Source organism: Sphaeramia orbicularis, chromosome 14 (assembly GCF_902148855.1).
Source record: "Sphaeramia orbicularis chromosome 14, fSphaOr1.1, whole genome shotgun sequence".
Classification (NCBI taxonomy): domain Eukaryota; kingdom Metazoa; phylum Chordata; class Actinopteri; order Kurtiformes; family Apogonidae; genus Sphaeramia; species Sphaeramia orbicularis.
Window position 1 is genome coordinate 12,318,758 of NC_043970.1, and position 17,692 is coordinate 12,336,449.

Here is a 17,692-nt window from a genome sequence, read left to right on the forward strand (position 1 = left end):
AGGCCCTTTGTAAATGGATATGGTAAAGCACTGTACGTACACAAACACAAACACTGAGACAGACCGTAGTGCACTCGACTTGACTGACAGACAGAACGGCACAATCTGTAAGACATGGCTGCCTGAAATGTTGAATATAGCATAAAAAAATATGTTTGTGTTTTGAGTAGTGATGCAATAGTATTCACTGGATTAGATCAACATATATTGTACACTTCGACAAAGATTAACATCATGATGCAATTTTTGTACATATGAAACATTTCGAACAAGCTACAAACAAATCAGGAGCTGATGCAAGACATATTAAAGAATTATAAGGCTGGGGGATGTGGCCAAAAAATCAAAACAGTCTTTAGAGGTAGAATCCTGATCCTTATCTCTTCTAAAATGTAGGGACGTCACAAGCGTTTAGGTTTTCCTTTATTTTTCTCTGGTTTCTAGAGGCTTAAGCTGTGGTGGCTTTGGTACTTATCTGCCCAGAAATTCTGCATTTTTGCATCATCTTGGTCTAATATCATTAAAATATTGACAAAATATAAATGAAGTCAGCACAAGCCAGCATTTTCCCAAGTTTACAACATCTGTGACAGTTGCATTGGTTCGATAATTTATATATGTATTTTTTGAAAATGTTTATGGATATTATTACTATATTAATGAAGAACAGACATTTTAAGGCTTATGAGAGTCTGAAAATCTAGCACAAACTTAAGCATATTCAACCTTTTTACTCAACTTGCCTCATCAACTCACTCAGTTTATTCACAAACAACTAAGATACAAATACATTAATATATAAAGTAGATAATCAATATTAACATAGCATATCAAGGTATCTGGCGTTTGATAATGTGGACCAAGTGACAAACTAATTAGCAGTAAAAATATATTTGGGTGCTTCTATGAAACTGGGTTTATTTTGGTATCCGGCACTTTGCCAACTTTTTTAGACCCAATAATAAAAGAGAAATTTAGACATATTTCCCCCCAGGATGTACCCAATGATGACCTCAGATAAATGCAAAAAAGTTATACTCTTGCTCTGAGCCATCCTAAAATTAATGAATTTTTAGTAAAATACTGGGGCCAAAAATAGGTCCAAAACTGGGACATGAAAAGCTACCGAGGTGTCAGTGTGAATGGTCTTATAGACCGCTATAAATAAAGATACTGTGTTAAATTTGATGATCCTATAGGTTTTTCTAGTCCAGACGTGGGTTCTTCATGAATCTCAGTCTCATTCCAGGTTTTTTGTCTAACCCATCGTGTCCACTTGTGTTACATGCAGAACCTGCCCAGTTAAACGCATAGAAATCGCAAATGATTTTGTAATAGCAGTCATTTTTGTGAAACACTCTGCCTTGAATATGTAGTTCAATTCCCAAAATGTACCTGTGAGAGAATAAAGAGATATTCCCAAAAAATTGTAGCGTGTAATTTTTGTATCCTTTTTGCTGTGTTGTATGTGGATTTTTGTATTAAATATAATGTAAAATAATATAAAAAATGTGGTTTATCTGAAAAATCATTTCTCTTTTATCTCAGTAAGTATTTATTTTTGAAATAGACCCAAAGTGCTTCCAAACTTGCTTCATAACATTGGTCTACATCTGGTTTGAATATTTAGCCCCCATGTCCATAGAAGCACCCATTTAATAAGACAGAGAAAAAAATGCTGAGCTTTGCTTCTTGACAAACATTATCTGAAGTCTACAAGGGTATATTACAGGATGAAGCCACAACAGTACAATCCATTTCTGTGACATAATGTTGGTTTCCCTCATGCGATATGTTGACTGTCTCCATAAACATAAAGAAATGTTTCCCTGAGAGACCGCTGTAAGTATTTGATTAGAACAAGAGACTTTGTTGGTGTCTAAAAGGGCCGAGAGATGATGAATGTCATCTGGCTGCACAGAGTGAGATATCACTAATATATAGGAGCAGGGTTCCACCAGCAGCTGTCAGCGTTCATAAAACACACTGCACTTTTGGCCAGCTTGGACTTCTTATTGCAAGCTAGTGACGTGTGTGTTCTAGACCACACAAACTGCTTAACATTGGATCTAAAAAAGCTGTTAAAATGTACTATAGGATGATACGAGGTCAGAGCATACTGACTTTGCGAGAGTAAATGCTTAAATTTTGTTTGTGTGTGTACTTTCATTTCATTTCATTTATTTCATTCATGGTTGTGCATTTCATTAGTAAACATTCAATAATAATCAAGTAAACAAACATGTACACACCCATGCTCGAAAAGGAGCAGGATGAAGAAAATCTTATATTTCCTGCCCCCTTCTAAATAATAATAACCTTAATGGTTAGCCATACACAACTAGCTATAAAATCATACTGTATACAGTCAGACAAACCAACTAAATACATCCAAAGATAGTACAAAATGAATACAAAACCAAGTGCAAAACTATATGCCCAGAAAGTACAAAACACAGGTAAATATAAACCTGATGAAATGATGCAAAAACATATACCAGTCCAAAATAAGTAAATAAATATGTCACAAGATGCAAAACAAATATGAAGCCAATGTAAGCCAAATGTAAAACTTATAATTGTATAAGGTTGTTCATATTTGTTCATTTTATTCCCTTTTTGTGAAAGATTAGTTTGTAAAAGTAAACATTTTCACATAATTTTACTTTTTTTTTTTTTTTAAATATTAAAGAAAAATTTGGAGTTGTCATTAGTTATAGGTTATTATGATAGTATTTTGGCAGGTCATTCCTTCCTATAGCCATCAGACTGTACAATGGTTCACAGTAATCCGCCCATATGATGTCAGCATCAACATTATGTGCAAACATATACAAATATACAAATAATATGTATAAATGTACAGAATAAACCATATAACTTGAAGAGTCTCTTCTATTTCCTGTTAACTCTTGCATGTTTCTGCCTGTCTTTCTGCACTTTGTTTTGTGTGTGTTTTTTGCACTTTTGTCTACTGTGACACATCCATCTGAACCACTTCAGTTTGTGTGTTCCACATGTCTGTGCCTGTAAATGCCTGCAGTGTCCTGCAGCATCAGCCCACTGACAGCCTCTTCCTCCAGCTTCCATCCTTGGAGACTCACATGCTCCTCAGTTTATTCTCAACCCACTTCATAACAGAACACACTTCTGCTGCTAAGGATGAGGAGGTGCTGGTGGTGGGGTCAGGCTAGTCCAATGTCCACACCCTGGTCTTCCTCAGCCAGGCCTTTGTAATGTGTTCACAGTGCTGGTTTTGACAGTGATACTGACATACATATGAGTGTCGTGGGAAAATGTATCATCTTGAAGGCAGCTTGTGTAACTCCACAATCTCACTGTACTCTTTAGCATCAATGGTGCTCACATTATACAGTAGAAGAACCAAGGACATTGGCAGAACCCCAGACCATGACAAACACCGTCTTCAGGACATATTGTTGATTGCCCTTTTCATCCTTGGTCCACAACAAATAGTGGCCATTTCTTCAATAAAAAGCCACAGCATATCGGTAGGTCTGAATATACTCCACATTTCTAGTGAGTGATCATCTACCCCAGATGCCTCAGATCCAGAGAAGGTAACAACACTTCTGAACAGTTAACATAAGGCTTCCTCTTCACTCTGTAAACCATAACCTGGCATTTGGAACTGTAACTCTTGCAGTACTTGACAAACATTTGCCACATTAGTCTTGACCTAAATGATTCTATTAGTAGATGAATGACAGTTGTTGATATAGGATCGTTTTAAGGACTCAGAGATCACTCCTGATCAGCTTAGGCTTGCATCCTTGCACTTTGCCCACTGAAGGGCATTCAGATTCCTTGAACTTAACCTATAAAGACCCAAACAGCCACTGGTGACAAAAAACATCTATTGATCTAAACTGTTTAATACCTGTTGATTGACTAATCCTATCAATCCATGTAAATAATTGGTGTGAAATACAGTTTGTCATCTTTTCATGGTCATCAGATATGACCCATATCACCCATATCAGAGGCTCCGTAGTGAATGTGGAAACACTGTCATCTTCTACAACATTGATTCACCAGTAAAACCCATGGAGTTGGATCAATGACAGTGGATGGAGACACTTGTTTTTTCATTCAGTTATTGATTTTTTTTGCTGAAAAAAAATAAATCACTTTTTCTTCAGTTTTCTCTGTATCTGATACAATAACCTTCAACTTTAATCTGAGCTTTTATGAACATCTACATGATCAGCAAATTTAATATAGGAAAATACATGATTTACACAGAAAAAAATGCTAAATAAGGAGGATAATATTACAATAAATGGTGATAAATCACTTAAGAAAGTTTATTTCATTTGGGAACTAACACAAAAATAGCACTGGGTCTTTATATGGAAATTCTGCTGAAATATCCAAATTTCATCCTATCTTTCTGAGAAAAACATAATTTTTTCATATTCGTTGACGAACCCTCCGTCCTCTGCCTATTTTTCTTGTAACAGAAACACTGACAGTAAAAATGTAAAATCGCAACGCAAAGCAACAACCCTTTCCTCATTCATTTAATGTCGTACATGCTATTTGGGACTAAGACTTAGTTAAAAACAAATAATTTCTTATTGCCATTGGATGCAGCTCACTCAGCGGTTTCAACATTTACAGGTGTGTATTTTGTGTAGTTCTTTAACGTCTCCATTGACCAAGTGGTGAAATTAACCTTTTGTTGTTTTTGCTCTTTGCTTTGTATAAACACCCAGAGGACAAAAGTGGATTTATGTAAATGGAGTGAAAGACTGAATGATTTGAGGAAAAAACAGTAAGTGAGTCAACTGCCTTCTTTGCCTTCAACACACACATACATACACACACACACACACACACACGCATCAACATCAAGCAGACGGCCCATTTATTCTGATGAAGGTGAGGGAGGACGGAGCTGTAAAACATGTCCTCGACATTCGTAATAGCACCCCAGACACATTTAAAAGACAAACTAAGGAGCAACTTATCACCTGTAACTGGGCCAAATAGAACCAACAGTCAGATTTCCTTAATGAATAATGATGAGCTCTGAGAGGAGTCTCTGTTAAAAGGCATGTGTGGTTCATTAAGACCAGAAAGAAAAACACTTCAGAATTTTTACTTAACCCATAGACCCAGTGCAAGACCCAGTGCTACTTCTGTGGCAGTTCCCAAATGTATTTTTCTCTCTATTTTGACCTTTGTTAAGCAATTTACCATGATTTTTTCTAATATTATTCTGTGTTTTGCTTTTTTCAGTGAAAATCAGGTTTTTTACAATATTTAATTTGCTGATCATGTAGATGTTCATAAAAACTTCAAATTAAAGTTGAGGGTTATTATATCAAAATCAGAGAACACTGAAGAAAAAGTGACTTTTTCAGCAGAATATGTCATTAAATAAACATAAAACGAGCATCTACATCAAAAGTTATTGATCAAACTCCATGGGTTTTACCGGTGAATCAATGTTGTAGAATATGACTGTGTTTCCACGTTCACTACGGAGCCTCTGAACGTCCAAATGGGTCATATCTGATGACCATGAAAAAATGATAAATTGTATTTTACATCAGTTATTTACAAATATTAATAGGATTAGTGGATGATCAGGTATTAAATATTAGAGATCAGTAGATGGTTTGGGTCCTTATGTGCTAAACACGTTTAAGTTCAGAGTAATACTACAAAAAATAAAACCTAAAATAAAACCTTACCTGTGGGGAACCATCAGATCCCTGGTCCTTGGTCTTCCTAGCAAGTCGCTTTTTCTTTTTGTGAAGTGGTTTGGACTCCAGGATCATTTCCTCCAGCTCAAATGTAGGGTCACAGTTTAGTCTCCGCTTCTACAAAGACAAAAAACAAAAAACAGTAAATTTAATGTGGAAAGTAAGTCATATGATGTGTTTTTTCAGAGAGATTGTACAGATGGTATCATCCATTAGGTAACTAAACCTATATTGTTCTAGTTCACTTTAACCTGTAGGGTAAATGTAATGTGTTATAATTTACAAAATGATGACTTCAGTCTTAACTTCAGGATTAACTGTGTGACCTGCTGGTTGCAGAGCCAAAGCAATGGAAACAAATTGTGAGATATATTTGGTTAATTTTGGAGCTGCAGCAACATAACTTAGACTACAGTGGACCACATAGTCCAGGTAATTACTGGAAAAACCTCAAACCTTGATTTACTGTATGTACACCTAGGGATATGTGGAGTAGACTCCATCAACAGGTTTCCTTTAGTAAATAGTGTCTGTATTTAATAACATTGGTCCAAAACTGCATATATATTTTAGTCAAATAATAATAATAAAAAGCCCAGGAAAAGTAGTTGGTTGTAGTCATTTAACAGGGAAAGGTTTTACTGGAACTAAAACGACCCTCATGTGATCCCATACTCAGATCACCCACCCCTAAAGCCTAGGTTTAATTCCTAAACCATAACTGTGGTACTGCATGCACTGCAACTGTTAGTGGATAACCTTTGAGAACCTTAAATATATATTTCTGTATGTGTAAAGGAAATTATTTTAACAATATGTACAAAATATTAACCAATGTTGGAGATATAAGAGGTTGAGCACCGTATAAAAAGCCCATAAGGCCTTTTGAACCACTTCCCTCAGGCAGGACGCTACGATCCATTCAGACCAGAACCTCATGCCACAGGAACAGCTTCTTCCCCTTTGCTGTTAAACTCCAAAACTCTTAACAATACCAACACCAAATACACTGCAGTGTCACTTTACCCACCTGCTGATTAAGATGCACTGTTAATTACTTGCACTACCTGCACAGAACCATAACTGGTACCGTTATAGTCTCATTAAAACCCACTGGTTTTGTCCACACTATGTATTGTATATTTTGAAACTTTATCTTACTTGTTTATTGTATTGTGTTGTATTGTATTTTTACTGCATACTTCTTACCTACTCCATGTTCTATGTATGCACCAAATCACTGAAGCAAAGTCCTAGTAATGTGAACCCAGTTTACTTACATGGCAATAAACAGGATTCGGATTCTGATTCTAATACAATGACATACTATCAGATTAAACTAAATGACACATTTCCATTGGTTACAGTTCTCCCATCATGTTTTAACTATAATAGTCTGTAAAGGGTAAAAACAAAGCATATGCCTATAATTAGATAGATGCTGTCAATTCCCCATCGATCGTCTGTGTTTTTCCTCTGCTGTGCCAGCCTATCCACTGGGGATGCCCACCGCTGTGCAGTCACTATAGATTTTCCTGGGAATTAGAGAAAGTCATTCACAGTCATTTACCCTCTTACAACAATCATTATTCTGCATTTATTCAGCTGTGGGGCTGAGCGTTGACAGTTAATGTCACAGTAGAACTTGGGCTGGACAGCTCAGTTGGTGGGACTGACCAACAAAAAACTATGACTGAATCACCTGAGTCACTAACAAAACCTTTGCAAATCCTGCCGATACTTCAATCTTTCAGTCGATCAGTCAGCAGAGCCATTAAACAGCTTGACTTCCCACTAATTGTGTTGTCAAATGCAAGCGTAACGTCTCCTCAGCCTGTCCTCATCATCTACACATAACCTGTGCAGATATGGGACATGCTCTGACGGTATGTGCAGCTTGTAGATAAACACGTGTTCGCTGCTTTGTCTTAGTCAACATTTGCGCAGTGTCAGTGTCCACACTCTGTGGGAGATCCAGCTCAGCCCAGCAGGGGGCGATGTCTACAGCTTGACTAAATGAATAGAAGCCTGCTCGGGCTCTGTTCTTTCCCTGCATCTTCAGCACCTTAGGGGGAAATAGCAGTTTGGGAATAACAACAGAGGGGAGGTATCCGGGATGGAGAGCGGTTTTATTCCAAAAATGTATGCACTCACAAAACTGTAAGCCATTTAGGATTAAAGACTATTCTTCATCCATTATTTATGCTGCTTACTTGTGTTTGCCTGTCATTTAGTTTTTTAATGCATTGGCACTAACATCTGTAAAGGTTTTGCTGCAGTTCAGTGTACACTGTCATTGTCAGACTAAATCTTATAATGGACTCGATTATATTCCATTGTGTTCACATGTGAGCGTTCGCTTTGGCAGAACACTGACGCTGTGTTGGGTTTATTTCTGAATCTCACATTGGGAATAAAGCCTGGAGGAAGCTGTTTGCTGAGCACGGCGTCCCAGTTGACGTCTGACATGTAGTCCAGATCCTGGAGCTCGGCTAGACAGGAAATGCGCTTCTGGACATCGATGCACAGTAACTGAGGAAGAAAAAGAGGATTAGAGAAGGACCTGGTTGGAAAGTTGAAGTCAAGGCCCCACTAAGTACATGTTTGTCATCAAGGATCTGTCTGAGAATGAGGATACAGGGACAGGGAGGTGGAGGTGAAAGACATGGAGGAGGAGGGGGATAAAGTAATGCTGAAGGAGAGAGGGGAGGGGGGGTGGGCGGGTGAGGCACATTTAAGTTGGATGAGGAGAATCCAAGGAGGTGAAGTGTGAAGGATAAAGGGCTAATTTATCGAGCATGGAATTTCTCCCCTACATTTTGACTTTCTTTACATCTTCCATCTCCCCCTCTCTGACTGTCTTTCTTTCCCACAGACACACACTCCCTTCCACTGGCTCACACACACACACACACACACACACACACACATTTGCACATGTAACAGGAATACCAATGAGCTACGAGGAGTCTGAGCACGAAGCAATGCAACAGTTTGACTGCAGTGGATCACAGCCAAGACAAAACCCAAACGCTATAGCAACATGAAACGTCCACATCCACATCCACATCCACATCCACTCACCCCTCTAGTGCATCAGTACTGACACAGGATTTGACAATAAATTACAAGCAAACTGGAGATTTAAGAGCATGCTAATTAGTGTAAATGCGTGCTGTGTAAGTCACAATATGAGTTAGCCTTCTTCACCAACAGCACAAATTCCTCCTCTGAATATTGATTCTTTGTGATGATTAAAATTCTGAAGCTGCACCGCGACCTGCAACTTGTACAAATAAAACTCCTCTATATAAAGTAGGAGTACAAGTGAATCTCTAATTAAGAACCTGCACGACATAAAGTCAATGTTTTCTTTTTCCTTTTGGACTCTCAAATAAGTGCTCAGGTGGTCCTTTTATAAATGATTTCTCCATTAATTACATTTCAGAGCTAATGTGCATTTCAGAGCATGTCAAGCTTTGATTGACAGGGGTGACTGAAAGATAGTGGCCTGCCGAGTGTGACTTTCTGAGCTTCTTTTTCTGAATAACAATTTTTTTTTTTTTTTTAACTGTGAGTTATGCTAATAAGAGCATCACATGAGTTCATTATGCGAACTAGAGCTGCAACCGATTAATTGACTCAAAGTGATCCAAAAAAATCATTCAACCACAATTCTGCTGAATCAAATCTTTGTTTCCTTCATTTCTCTGCTATTAAACATTGGTTCCATTGTTGTGTTTCACACGGATGCTTATTATGATGCACAAAGAAGCTTCAATTCAGGAAAACTGCATTAGAATATCTCCCTTCAATCAATTCGAGTCGATTAATTGAATCGGGAGTTTTTGCATTGGCTTCAAGCACCTAGTCGATTAATCGGTTGCAGCTCTAATGCGAACGAGAGAGTTTTATTTTATTTTTCCATTTTAGGTTTCCATTTTAGAGATTGTCCTACAGAGAGGAGTTTTGGAGTATCTGCAAAAGTTTTTATTACCTCCACTAAGGAGCTTATGTTTTTGCTGGCATTGGTTTGTCTGTCTGTCTGTCCGTGTGCAAGATAACTCAAAAATTTAAGGATGGATTTGGATGAAAATTTCAGGAAATGTTGATACTGGGACAAGGAACGAATGATTAAAATTTGGTGGTGATCGGGGATGGGGGGGACTGATCTGCCTTGGCGGAGGTCTGCGCTCTCCGAGTGCTTTTCTTGTTATTTTTTTTTATCGTAGGCTTTTCATCTACATGGAATTGGCCTTTTGGGAGCTTGAATACACTAATTTTTTCAAGCAGAACCCACCCTTGCATTTCTATGTTTACATCACATATGCATCTTTTCTGTAACTATGACAACATCCCCATCTCTACCCTAACCCACAAACCCACTCATATTCACAGCCATCTTCTTCTTCTTGTCATGGGTTCTATGTGCATGTTTCAAGTGTTCTTCATTTTGCCTTAATGCGTCAGTCAACCAGCATTTAGCATTACCTCCCCCTATAACCTCTCACACTAAATCATCTCTGTGCTTTTCTCCAGTTATGGTCACTTCTGGCTCCAAAATGCCAAGGTGATGATAATGCTAAAAATCAGACTCCTGGTTTCTGTCCAACAGTTCAATCAACCAATGAGTTTATTTGAGTTTATAAGGATGGCTGCACCCTCTTCTAATATACAGTCTGTGATTTCCACACACTGGCAACTGTGCCCTAAGAGGAAAGGACCCCTTGGCGCTGCTAAATAATAGGGAGATTAAGTAAAGATGGGTTTAAGGATTTCCTCAGTGACTGGAAGGAGATCTCTTCTGTGTGTGCTTTAACTTGACTACCTGCTGTAGCCTGTAGCATCAGCAGCAACTTCACAAGATGCATCTGATTTAATGTTTAATACCATTTTGATCTGCTCTTTGCCAAATACAATTAAAATAAAAAATAAATAAATACAACTTTTAAAAATATACAAGGACACATTTACTTTCAGTTAATTCTTAGTCCCTACATCTGAAACCATGTGAACTACTTCAAACAAAGCTAGCAAGAAATAACAGGCAGTCAGTTTGGGGTTTCTATTACTGCCTATTAACTTTAAGCTGATAAATTTAAAGGGTCGCTGTGTAGAATTTACATGAGGTCTTCTAAAGTATGTGCTGGAGCCTGTTTTATACTGGGAGACCTGCATCAGTTGACATCAGCCAACTCCATTTCCTAAATTTTGACTGTCTTGGATGCCTTGGTCTGTTGACTGATGTTTGAGTAGAAGATGAAGGTTGGTTCTTGGTGAATGTCCTTATACTGCCTCTCCAGAGCCGATAAAAGCTTCTCCTTCGCACTAGCAACACTGTGCAAACTAACTACAATTAGATAGATAGATAGATAGATAGATAGATAGATAGATAGATAGATAGATAGATAGATAGATAGATAGATAGATAGATAGATAGATGGATGGATTGATGGATAGATAGATAGATAGATAGATAGATAGATAGATAGATAGATAGATAGATAGATAGATAGATAGATAGATAGATAGATAGATAGATAGATAGATAGATAGATAGATAGATAGATAGATAGATAGATAGATAGATAGATAGATACATAGACAGACAGACAGACAGACAGATAGATAGGTTTACTTTATTAATCCCCTAGGGGAAATTCAAAATACAAAATGTGGTCACCGCTCCACAAACACAGCCATACCACATCAACACACAATAAATAAATACATCCAGAGTATAAGTAGCTGTGAATAATTTAGATTAAAAAGATGTAGATTAAGGTAGTAAACCAGTAAACAACCTGGTCTGTCAGACAAACTCCAACACAAATATGCAAATCCCTCATCCTGAACCTTTAAATAAAGTGTTTTAGTGGTACAATGTAGTTCTACTAATGCCATACCATCTGCTAATGCCAACCAAGTCCTGGTTTGAACTTTGCATCCACACCACATTAGCAGATACTGATGTGTTGGTCAAACAGGTTCCTACTAAACCTCTGTTTGCTCTTTTGGTAGTGTGGTATGAATGACAGGTGTCTCCTCTCTACCTTTCTGAGAAGAGACTTCATCTCCAAAGACCAGGCTGCAGGGTAGCTGGGATGGACCTTGTGGAAAGTCTGAAGGATCTCATTAGCTGGAGTACTGGATCTCATCACATAGGGTCTCTGAAAAGAGGAGAGGAAATAGGACACCATATGTTAAAGTGTACCTGTACTGGTCATGCTTACGACAGTGTTTTGTGTATTAGAGCTAGAGTCCTCACTAAGACCAAAAAAGCAGACCACATCAGTCCAACTCTGAGGTCCTTACACTGGCTGCCTGCCCATCAGAGGATAGACTTCAAAGTTCTGTTGCTGGTCTATAAGGCTCTGAATGGTTTAAGACCAAAATACATCAGTGACCTCCTGACCCAGTATGAACCTACCAAACCCCTCAGGTCATCTGGATCCAGTCTATTGTCAGTTCCCAGAGTCAGAACCAGACACGGAGAAGCTGTGTTCAGCTTCTATGCTCCTCATGTCTGGAACAAACTTCCAGAAAGCCTCAGATCAGCGGAAACACTCAGTTTATTTAAATCCAGGTTAAAGACCCACCTGTTCTCAGCTGCATTTGAATAGAGTTCTTATTCAGAAGTTCAGATCTGCACTGTTTCTTTTAAGCTTAAAGTTTTTATCTCCTTTATCTGCTTATCTGTTTGTTTTTAGTTTGTTTGTTTGTTTGTTTTTCTCATGCCTATACTTTTTATTGCTTCCCCACTGTAATGCTTTTAATGTTTTATGTAAAGCACTTTGAATGGTCTTGTACATGAAATGTGTGCTATTTAAATAAACCTGCCTTGCTTATTACTTACAAGCAAGAAAAAAAAATCACCATAAATGCACCACACTGGACCTTTTAATTACGTGACTTATGGCCAGGGGCAGAACCTATGGGGAGCAGCCAATGCCGGCCATAAATGATGGACCTATCGTTGATTCTGGGTGATCGAGTGCGAGTAAACAAGCAGCAGTCAGTGAGCGAGACTGAGTGGAAAGTATGTGTTTGCGCTTGTTGTTGGTGCAGCCGTAAGCTTTGCACTCCGCCGTTGTCCTGCCAACCAGCACTGGTCGATAATGTGTCATCTTGGACTGATGTCTGCTGCACGGGGTCAGTGACCAGTCCATCACAACCCAGGTAATCGGAGAATACAACGTTACTGCGTCACTACCGGTGCTGGAACAGCCTGTGAAGGAGGCAACATGTCTCTGACCAGGAATGAGTGATGGAGCAGTGACTTACTATGACATAAGTTACTGGACGGAACCACTAGTGTTATATGGGATCTTTTGAGATAACTAGCCATTAAAATTCCCTGCAGGTACCCTTTAATGGACAAATAGTAGTGATAGTCATGTTCTGTTTGTTGGAGGTTTTTGATCAAGTATCATCTTAAACTTTGTTACTCACTTGTTTCTCTGTTGTAGTAAGTCTTGTTGTAAAGTGACGTGAATACAGGGTAAATGAGCCAAACCATACAGCTCCCTTTTCTAAATACAACTTTGGATTTGGCATTTCAGTGTGAAAGGGCTCCATGTGGTTCAGAAAACAAAGCCAGTGTTGAGAATTTCACTTTCCCCTGATACAACAGCAAGAGCAGAGGCGTAAATCGTCAGATACTGAGTTTTTTTACAAACACTACTCAGATACTCAATACTCAGACTGAAGAGGAACAGGAAAAATTAGAAGTGGTAGTGACATGAATGCAGGCGGATGTCAGGGCACGCTTCATTTTCATTGCAGTCACTTACAGATGTGAGATAGCAATCCAGTACCAATTCTGCAGATGTTTCCCATACAGCGCACCAATAGGGTGTCAAATAGCCAGTGATATATTCTCTTTGGACACCAGCGTTCAATAGGCAGACACTGAGTCAGGCAGAAATTGGATCACTTATTATGATATATTTGTATTTTGGGAATCCAGCTGCACTCTAAGAAAAAGTGGAAGTGAGAGGAGGAGAAACTTAGTGACAGGGATTGATGTGTTGTTCTGGAGAGATGCTGAGTTGCTTGGACCTGTACAACAACACAGTGTAACCGAACCCTCCCTAAGTTTTTAGGATCAGATCATGGGAATACTCTGATTTAATATCTTAGTGTGGTGAGTTGTTGGACTAAAATGTATCTAAAACAAAGGAGAAGGTTGTTTATTTCAGACAAAACAGAGAAGCTGCTAAAGTGTGCATCATACATAATGAAACAGTGGAAGTGGTTACATCATACAAACATTCAGATGCTATGATGGTGGGTTCTCTGATGATCACATTAAATTTGATGTGACCGGTGTCAGAGCTAAGCTATTGTAAAAGTGTGATTCACTGTGAATCAATAGTTTTTTTGTGTTCTTTTATCTCCGGCCTTCAGAGCCTCATGGTGAGAGACAAACCACATAAATAGCATTGTTAAAAAAAAAAAAAAAATCTGTTTGAACATCAGTGCCGTGAATCACTTTGTAACTAGGAAATTCATTCAACAAGCTGCCGGTTGTTTGCTTCCTTCGGGCCATTCATGTCCTTGCAAGTGATTTTTCTCTGTTGCCAGGAGGACGTCGTTGCCTGCTTGTAAAACTAATTGTTAGTTTAAATCAGGGGTTTCAAACATAAGGCCTGCGGGCCAAAACTGGCTCGCTAAAAGGTCCAGTCTGGCTCGTGGGATGAATTTGTGAAACACTGAATTTACAGAGAAGATATAAAAAAATTAAATTATTTTAGTTCAGGTTCCACATACAGACCAATTTGATCTTAAGTGGGTCAGACCAGTAAAATATTATCATAATAACCTAGAAATAATGACAACTTCAAATTTTTGACTTTGTTTTAGTGTAAAATGGTAAAATTACATGAAAATGTTTACATTTACAAACTATCTTTTCACAAAAAATGTGAATAACCTGAACAAATATGAACAACCTGAAATGTCTTAAGAGAACTAAGTGTAATTTTAACAATATTCTGCCTGTTACTAAACGTTTTTACCCTCGGCCAATTTGTCATCCATCCATCTGTCTGTCTGTCCATCCGTACGTGCAAAAACTTTGGCGTGAACTGAAGGCCGAGGGTTTTCAAGTGTGGGCACGTTATGTTATGTATTTGTTGTAATACACCTGTGTAAATGATCAGCTGTGGTATAATATTGTTGAAACTGCATACATTTTTCTTAAGAAATTTCAGGTTTTTCATGATATTCACATTTTTGAAAGGATAGTTTGTGAATAATTACTTTGGAAACATTTTCATCACATAATGTAACTTTTTTCACTGTTATTATTTTACTGGCCTGGTCCACTTTAGATCCTGTTGAAGTTATTTATTCATTAGATATTTTTGGATGCGTCTACAGTACATCTTACAGAACATATACTGTACGTCAGTCATTTGGTCTAAAGGCTCAAACTGACACAAACATTCACCTGGACTAAAGGATGAACTGAAAAGACTTTGGGGGCTACAGGTCAAAGGTCAGGTTAGCTGCAGCTTCATGCTAGTTCATTATAATTCAGGAACGCCTTGGGAGAATTTCTTCAAATGTGACACCAATGTTCACTTGGATTCAAAGAGGAACTGGATAAAGATAGGTCAAAGGTCATCATGGCTAGTTATATAAACTAACATTATGCTTCTGTATGTGACCTGTTTGAACAACAAACCAAACAAAACCACTGACACATAAACCGGGCTTTAAAATGTCAAATCCCAGGAAGGGTCGGACAAAATGTCATACTTTTTTTTTCATTATTATATTTAATGTGGTTTTTCATTGTTTTATAAGAACAGGCAACAACACCCACACATCAAAACAATTCCTTTTCCAGTGCCAAGTTACAGGACATTTCTTAAATCCATTGGTTAGCTGTGGGTCCTTGAATATCTTTCCATTTCAATTTCAAAACAATAACTCGTTTGGCCTGCAATAAGCAAAAATTTAACTTTTTTTTCTTTTCTTCCGATTACTTAAAAATTGCTGAGGGAAGATGTCCAAAATATTCAATTTTGCATCCACAGGGATAACACATTCTATTAATGTAGAAATTAGCATAAGAGTCTAAATGTCATTACATTTGGTATGAACACTGAATTGATTTTGGAGGCCAAAAGTCATAGTTACAATGACCTCACAAAAGTTGTTACTGCTAGTAACAAAAAAAAAAAAAAAATAGGGCCAATGGCCCTGTAGCTTACCGGCAAAATTAAAAGCTTTGGGAAATGTATCCAGATGCCATTTATTATCACCCAGTTCTGTGTATTTATTATATTACAGAAATAGCCCATGTTTTGGTCATATTTCAATCAGATCTGTAAAAAATTCAAATTCCAGCTTTATATCATTGATACTTACTGATTTATTGGATCAATCCACTTCCTATCTGTTATAATTGGAAAATTTGTCAAAGTCACACCAAATCCAGAATCAGATCCAGATCAAAATAATTTCAGTACCTTGTGTTGACATCATCATAAAGAAGCTGTATACCAAGTTTGAAGTCAATTGGAATTGTAGTTTCGGAGAAGAAGACGATTGAAATTTTTGTAACAGGCGACAGACGATGACAACGGACGCCGCATGACGACAATAGCTTATGGCCTATCGGCCGGTAAGCTAAAAATGCATGAGCAGATTATGAAACAAGAATTTGACACATCTGAGTGAAGTTATAGTTCTTGTTTTAACATTGTCATTGTTACTTCTGCCAAGGAGGTTATGTTTTTGTCGGTGCTGGTTTGTCTGTTTGTCTGTCTGTCTGTGTGCAAGATAACTCAAAAAGTTATGGATGGATTTGGATGAAAATTTCAGGAAATGTTGATACTGGCACAAGGAACAAATGATTACATTTTGGTGGTGATTGGGGGTGGGGGGGTGGGGGCACTGATCTGCCTTGGCGGAGGTCTGCACTCTACAAGTGCTTTTCTTGAAAAGACAGCACAGACCTTCACCAAGGCAAATCAGTGCCCCCCCACCCCCGATCACCACCAAAATTTAATCATTTGTTCCTTGTGTTAGTATCAGCACTTCCTGAAATTTTCATCCAAATCCAGGGCACTGATCTGCCTTGGTGGAGGTCTGTGCTCTCTGAGTGCTTCTAGTTGGTATATTCTCTTATCTGATCCTAATCATGTTAACTTTACTTTCACAATAGTGTTTGTTTATAGATATTTTATCATAATTTAGCTATTTTGTGTACCATAACCTTCTCTAAACAAATGCCCCTAATTTTAGTTAAAGCCTCAGTGAGCAGATATCAGAGGAAAACAAAAAAGACACAATGCTGACTCTGACAATTTTTATATCCTCCTCTTTGAAAAGGCCTGTGATTGGGTGAAATTCTGTCACAGCCTCCTAAAAACAGAGCCAAGAGGAGGTGCAGAAGTCTTATTTCTACATAGAACATTGAAACTACTGTTGAAGGTTATTAGGAGATTATTGTAAAATGAGGTAAATGTTTGAGTCAAATACAAAGAAATTAAAAGTTGGTGGGAACTAGGAGGAGAAATAAGTTGAGGTAAACACTGTGAGGGGATCCAAAGGTGCCTCGAGCTGGACTATAGTGAACTCACTCTCTGTTTTCATCAGCGGAATAATTCTGCCAGTCTTCAATGTCCCAGACTGGAGTTGGTTTTATAGACAGAGTTGAATTGTGGCAGTGAGAGAATGAATTATCAGAAAGCCCCCCGGTGACAGAGGGGGAAGTGGAAATAAAATGTCTGGGAGAAGGTGTTGTGTGGAGAGAGGGGAGAAATCTGAGAGAGGGTTTATGTATATAATGGGGATTATAAGAGAGTGGAGAGTGAGAGAGACAAATGGGGATAAGGCATTTGTCACTCATAAGAAACGTCTGGGTGTGAATTATCTCCTGCATCAGCGAAGAAAAAAAAAAAAAAAACCTTTAAAAGCTCAAGACACAGCTCAGAGGAATG

General features: G+C 38.1%; 1 protein-coding gene across 1 annotated transcript in view; it reads right to left on the bottom strand.

Moving 5' to 3' along the window:
• The window catches only part of stk32a (serine/threonine kinase 32A), a 173,921-nt gene that overhangs the window by 14,470 nt on the left and 141,759 nt on the right, over positions 1–17,692 (bottom strand). The window contains exons 9-11 of the mRNA XM_030154308.1: positions 11,789–11,905; positions 8,142–8,267; positions 5,724–5,852 (exon numbers count right to left, since the gene is read on the bottom strand). Coding sequence (XP_030010168.1) covers positions 5,724–5,852; positions 8,142–8,267; positions 11,789–11,905 — 372 coding nt within the window. The remainder of the gene's footprint in view (positions 1–5,723; positions 5,853–8,141; positions 8,268–11,788; positions 11,906–17,692) is intronic.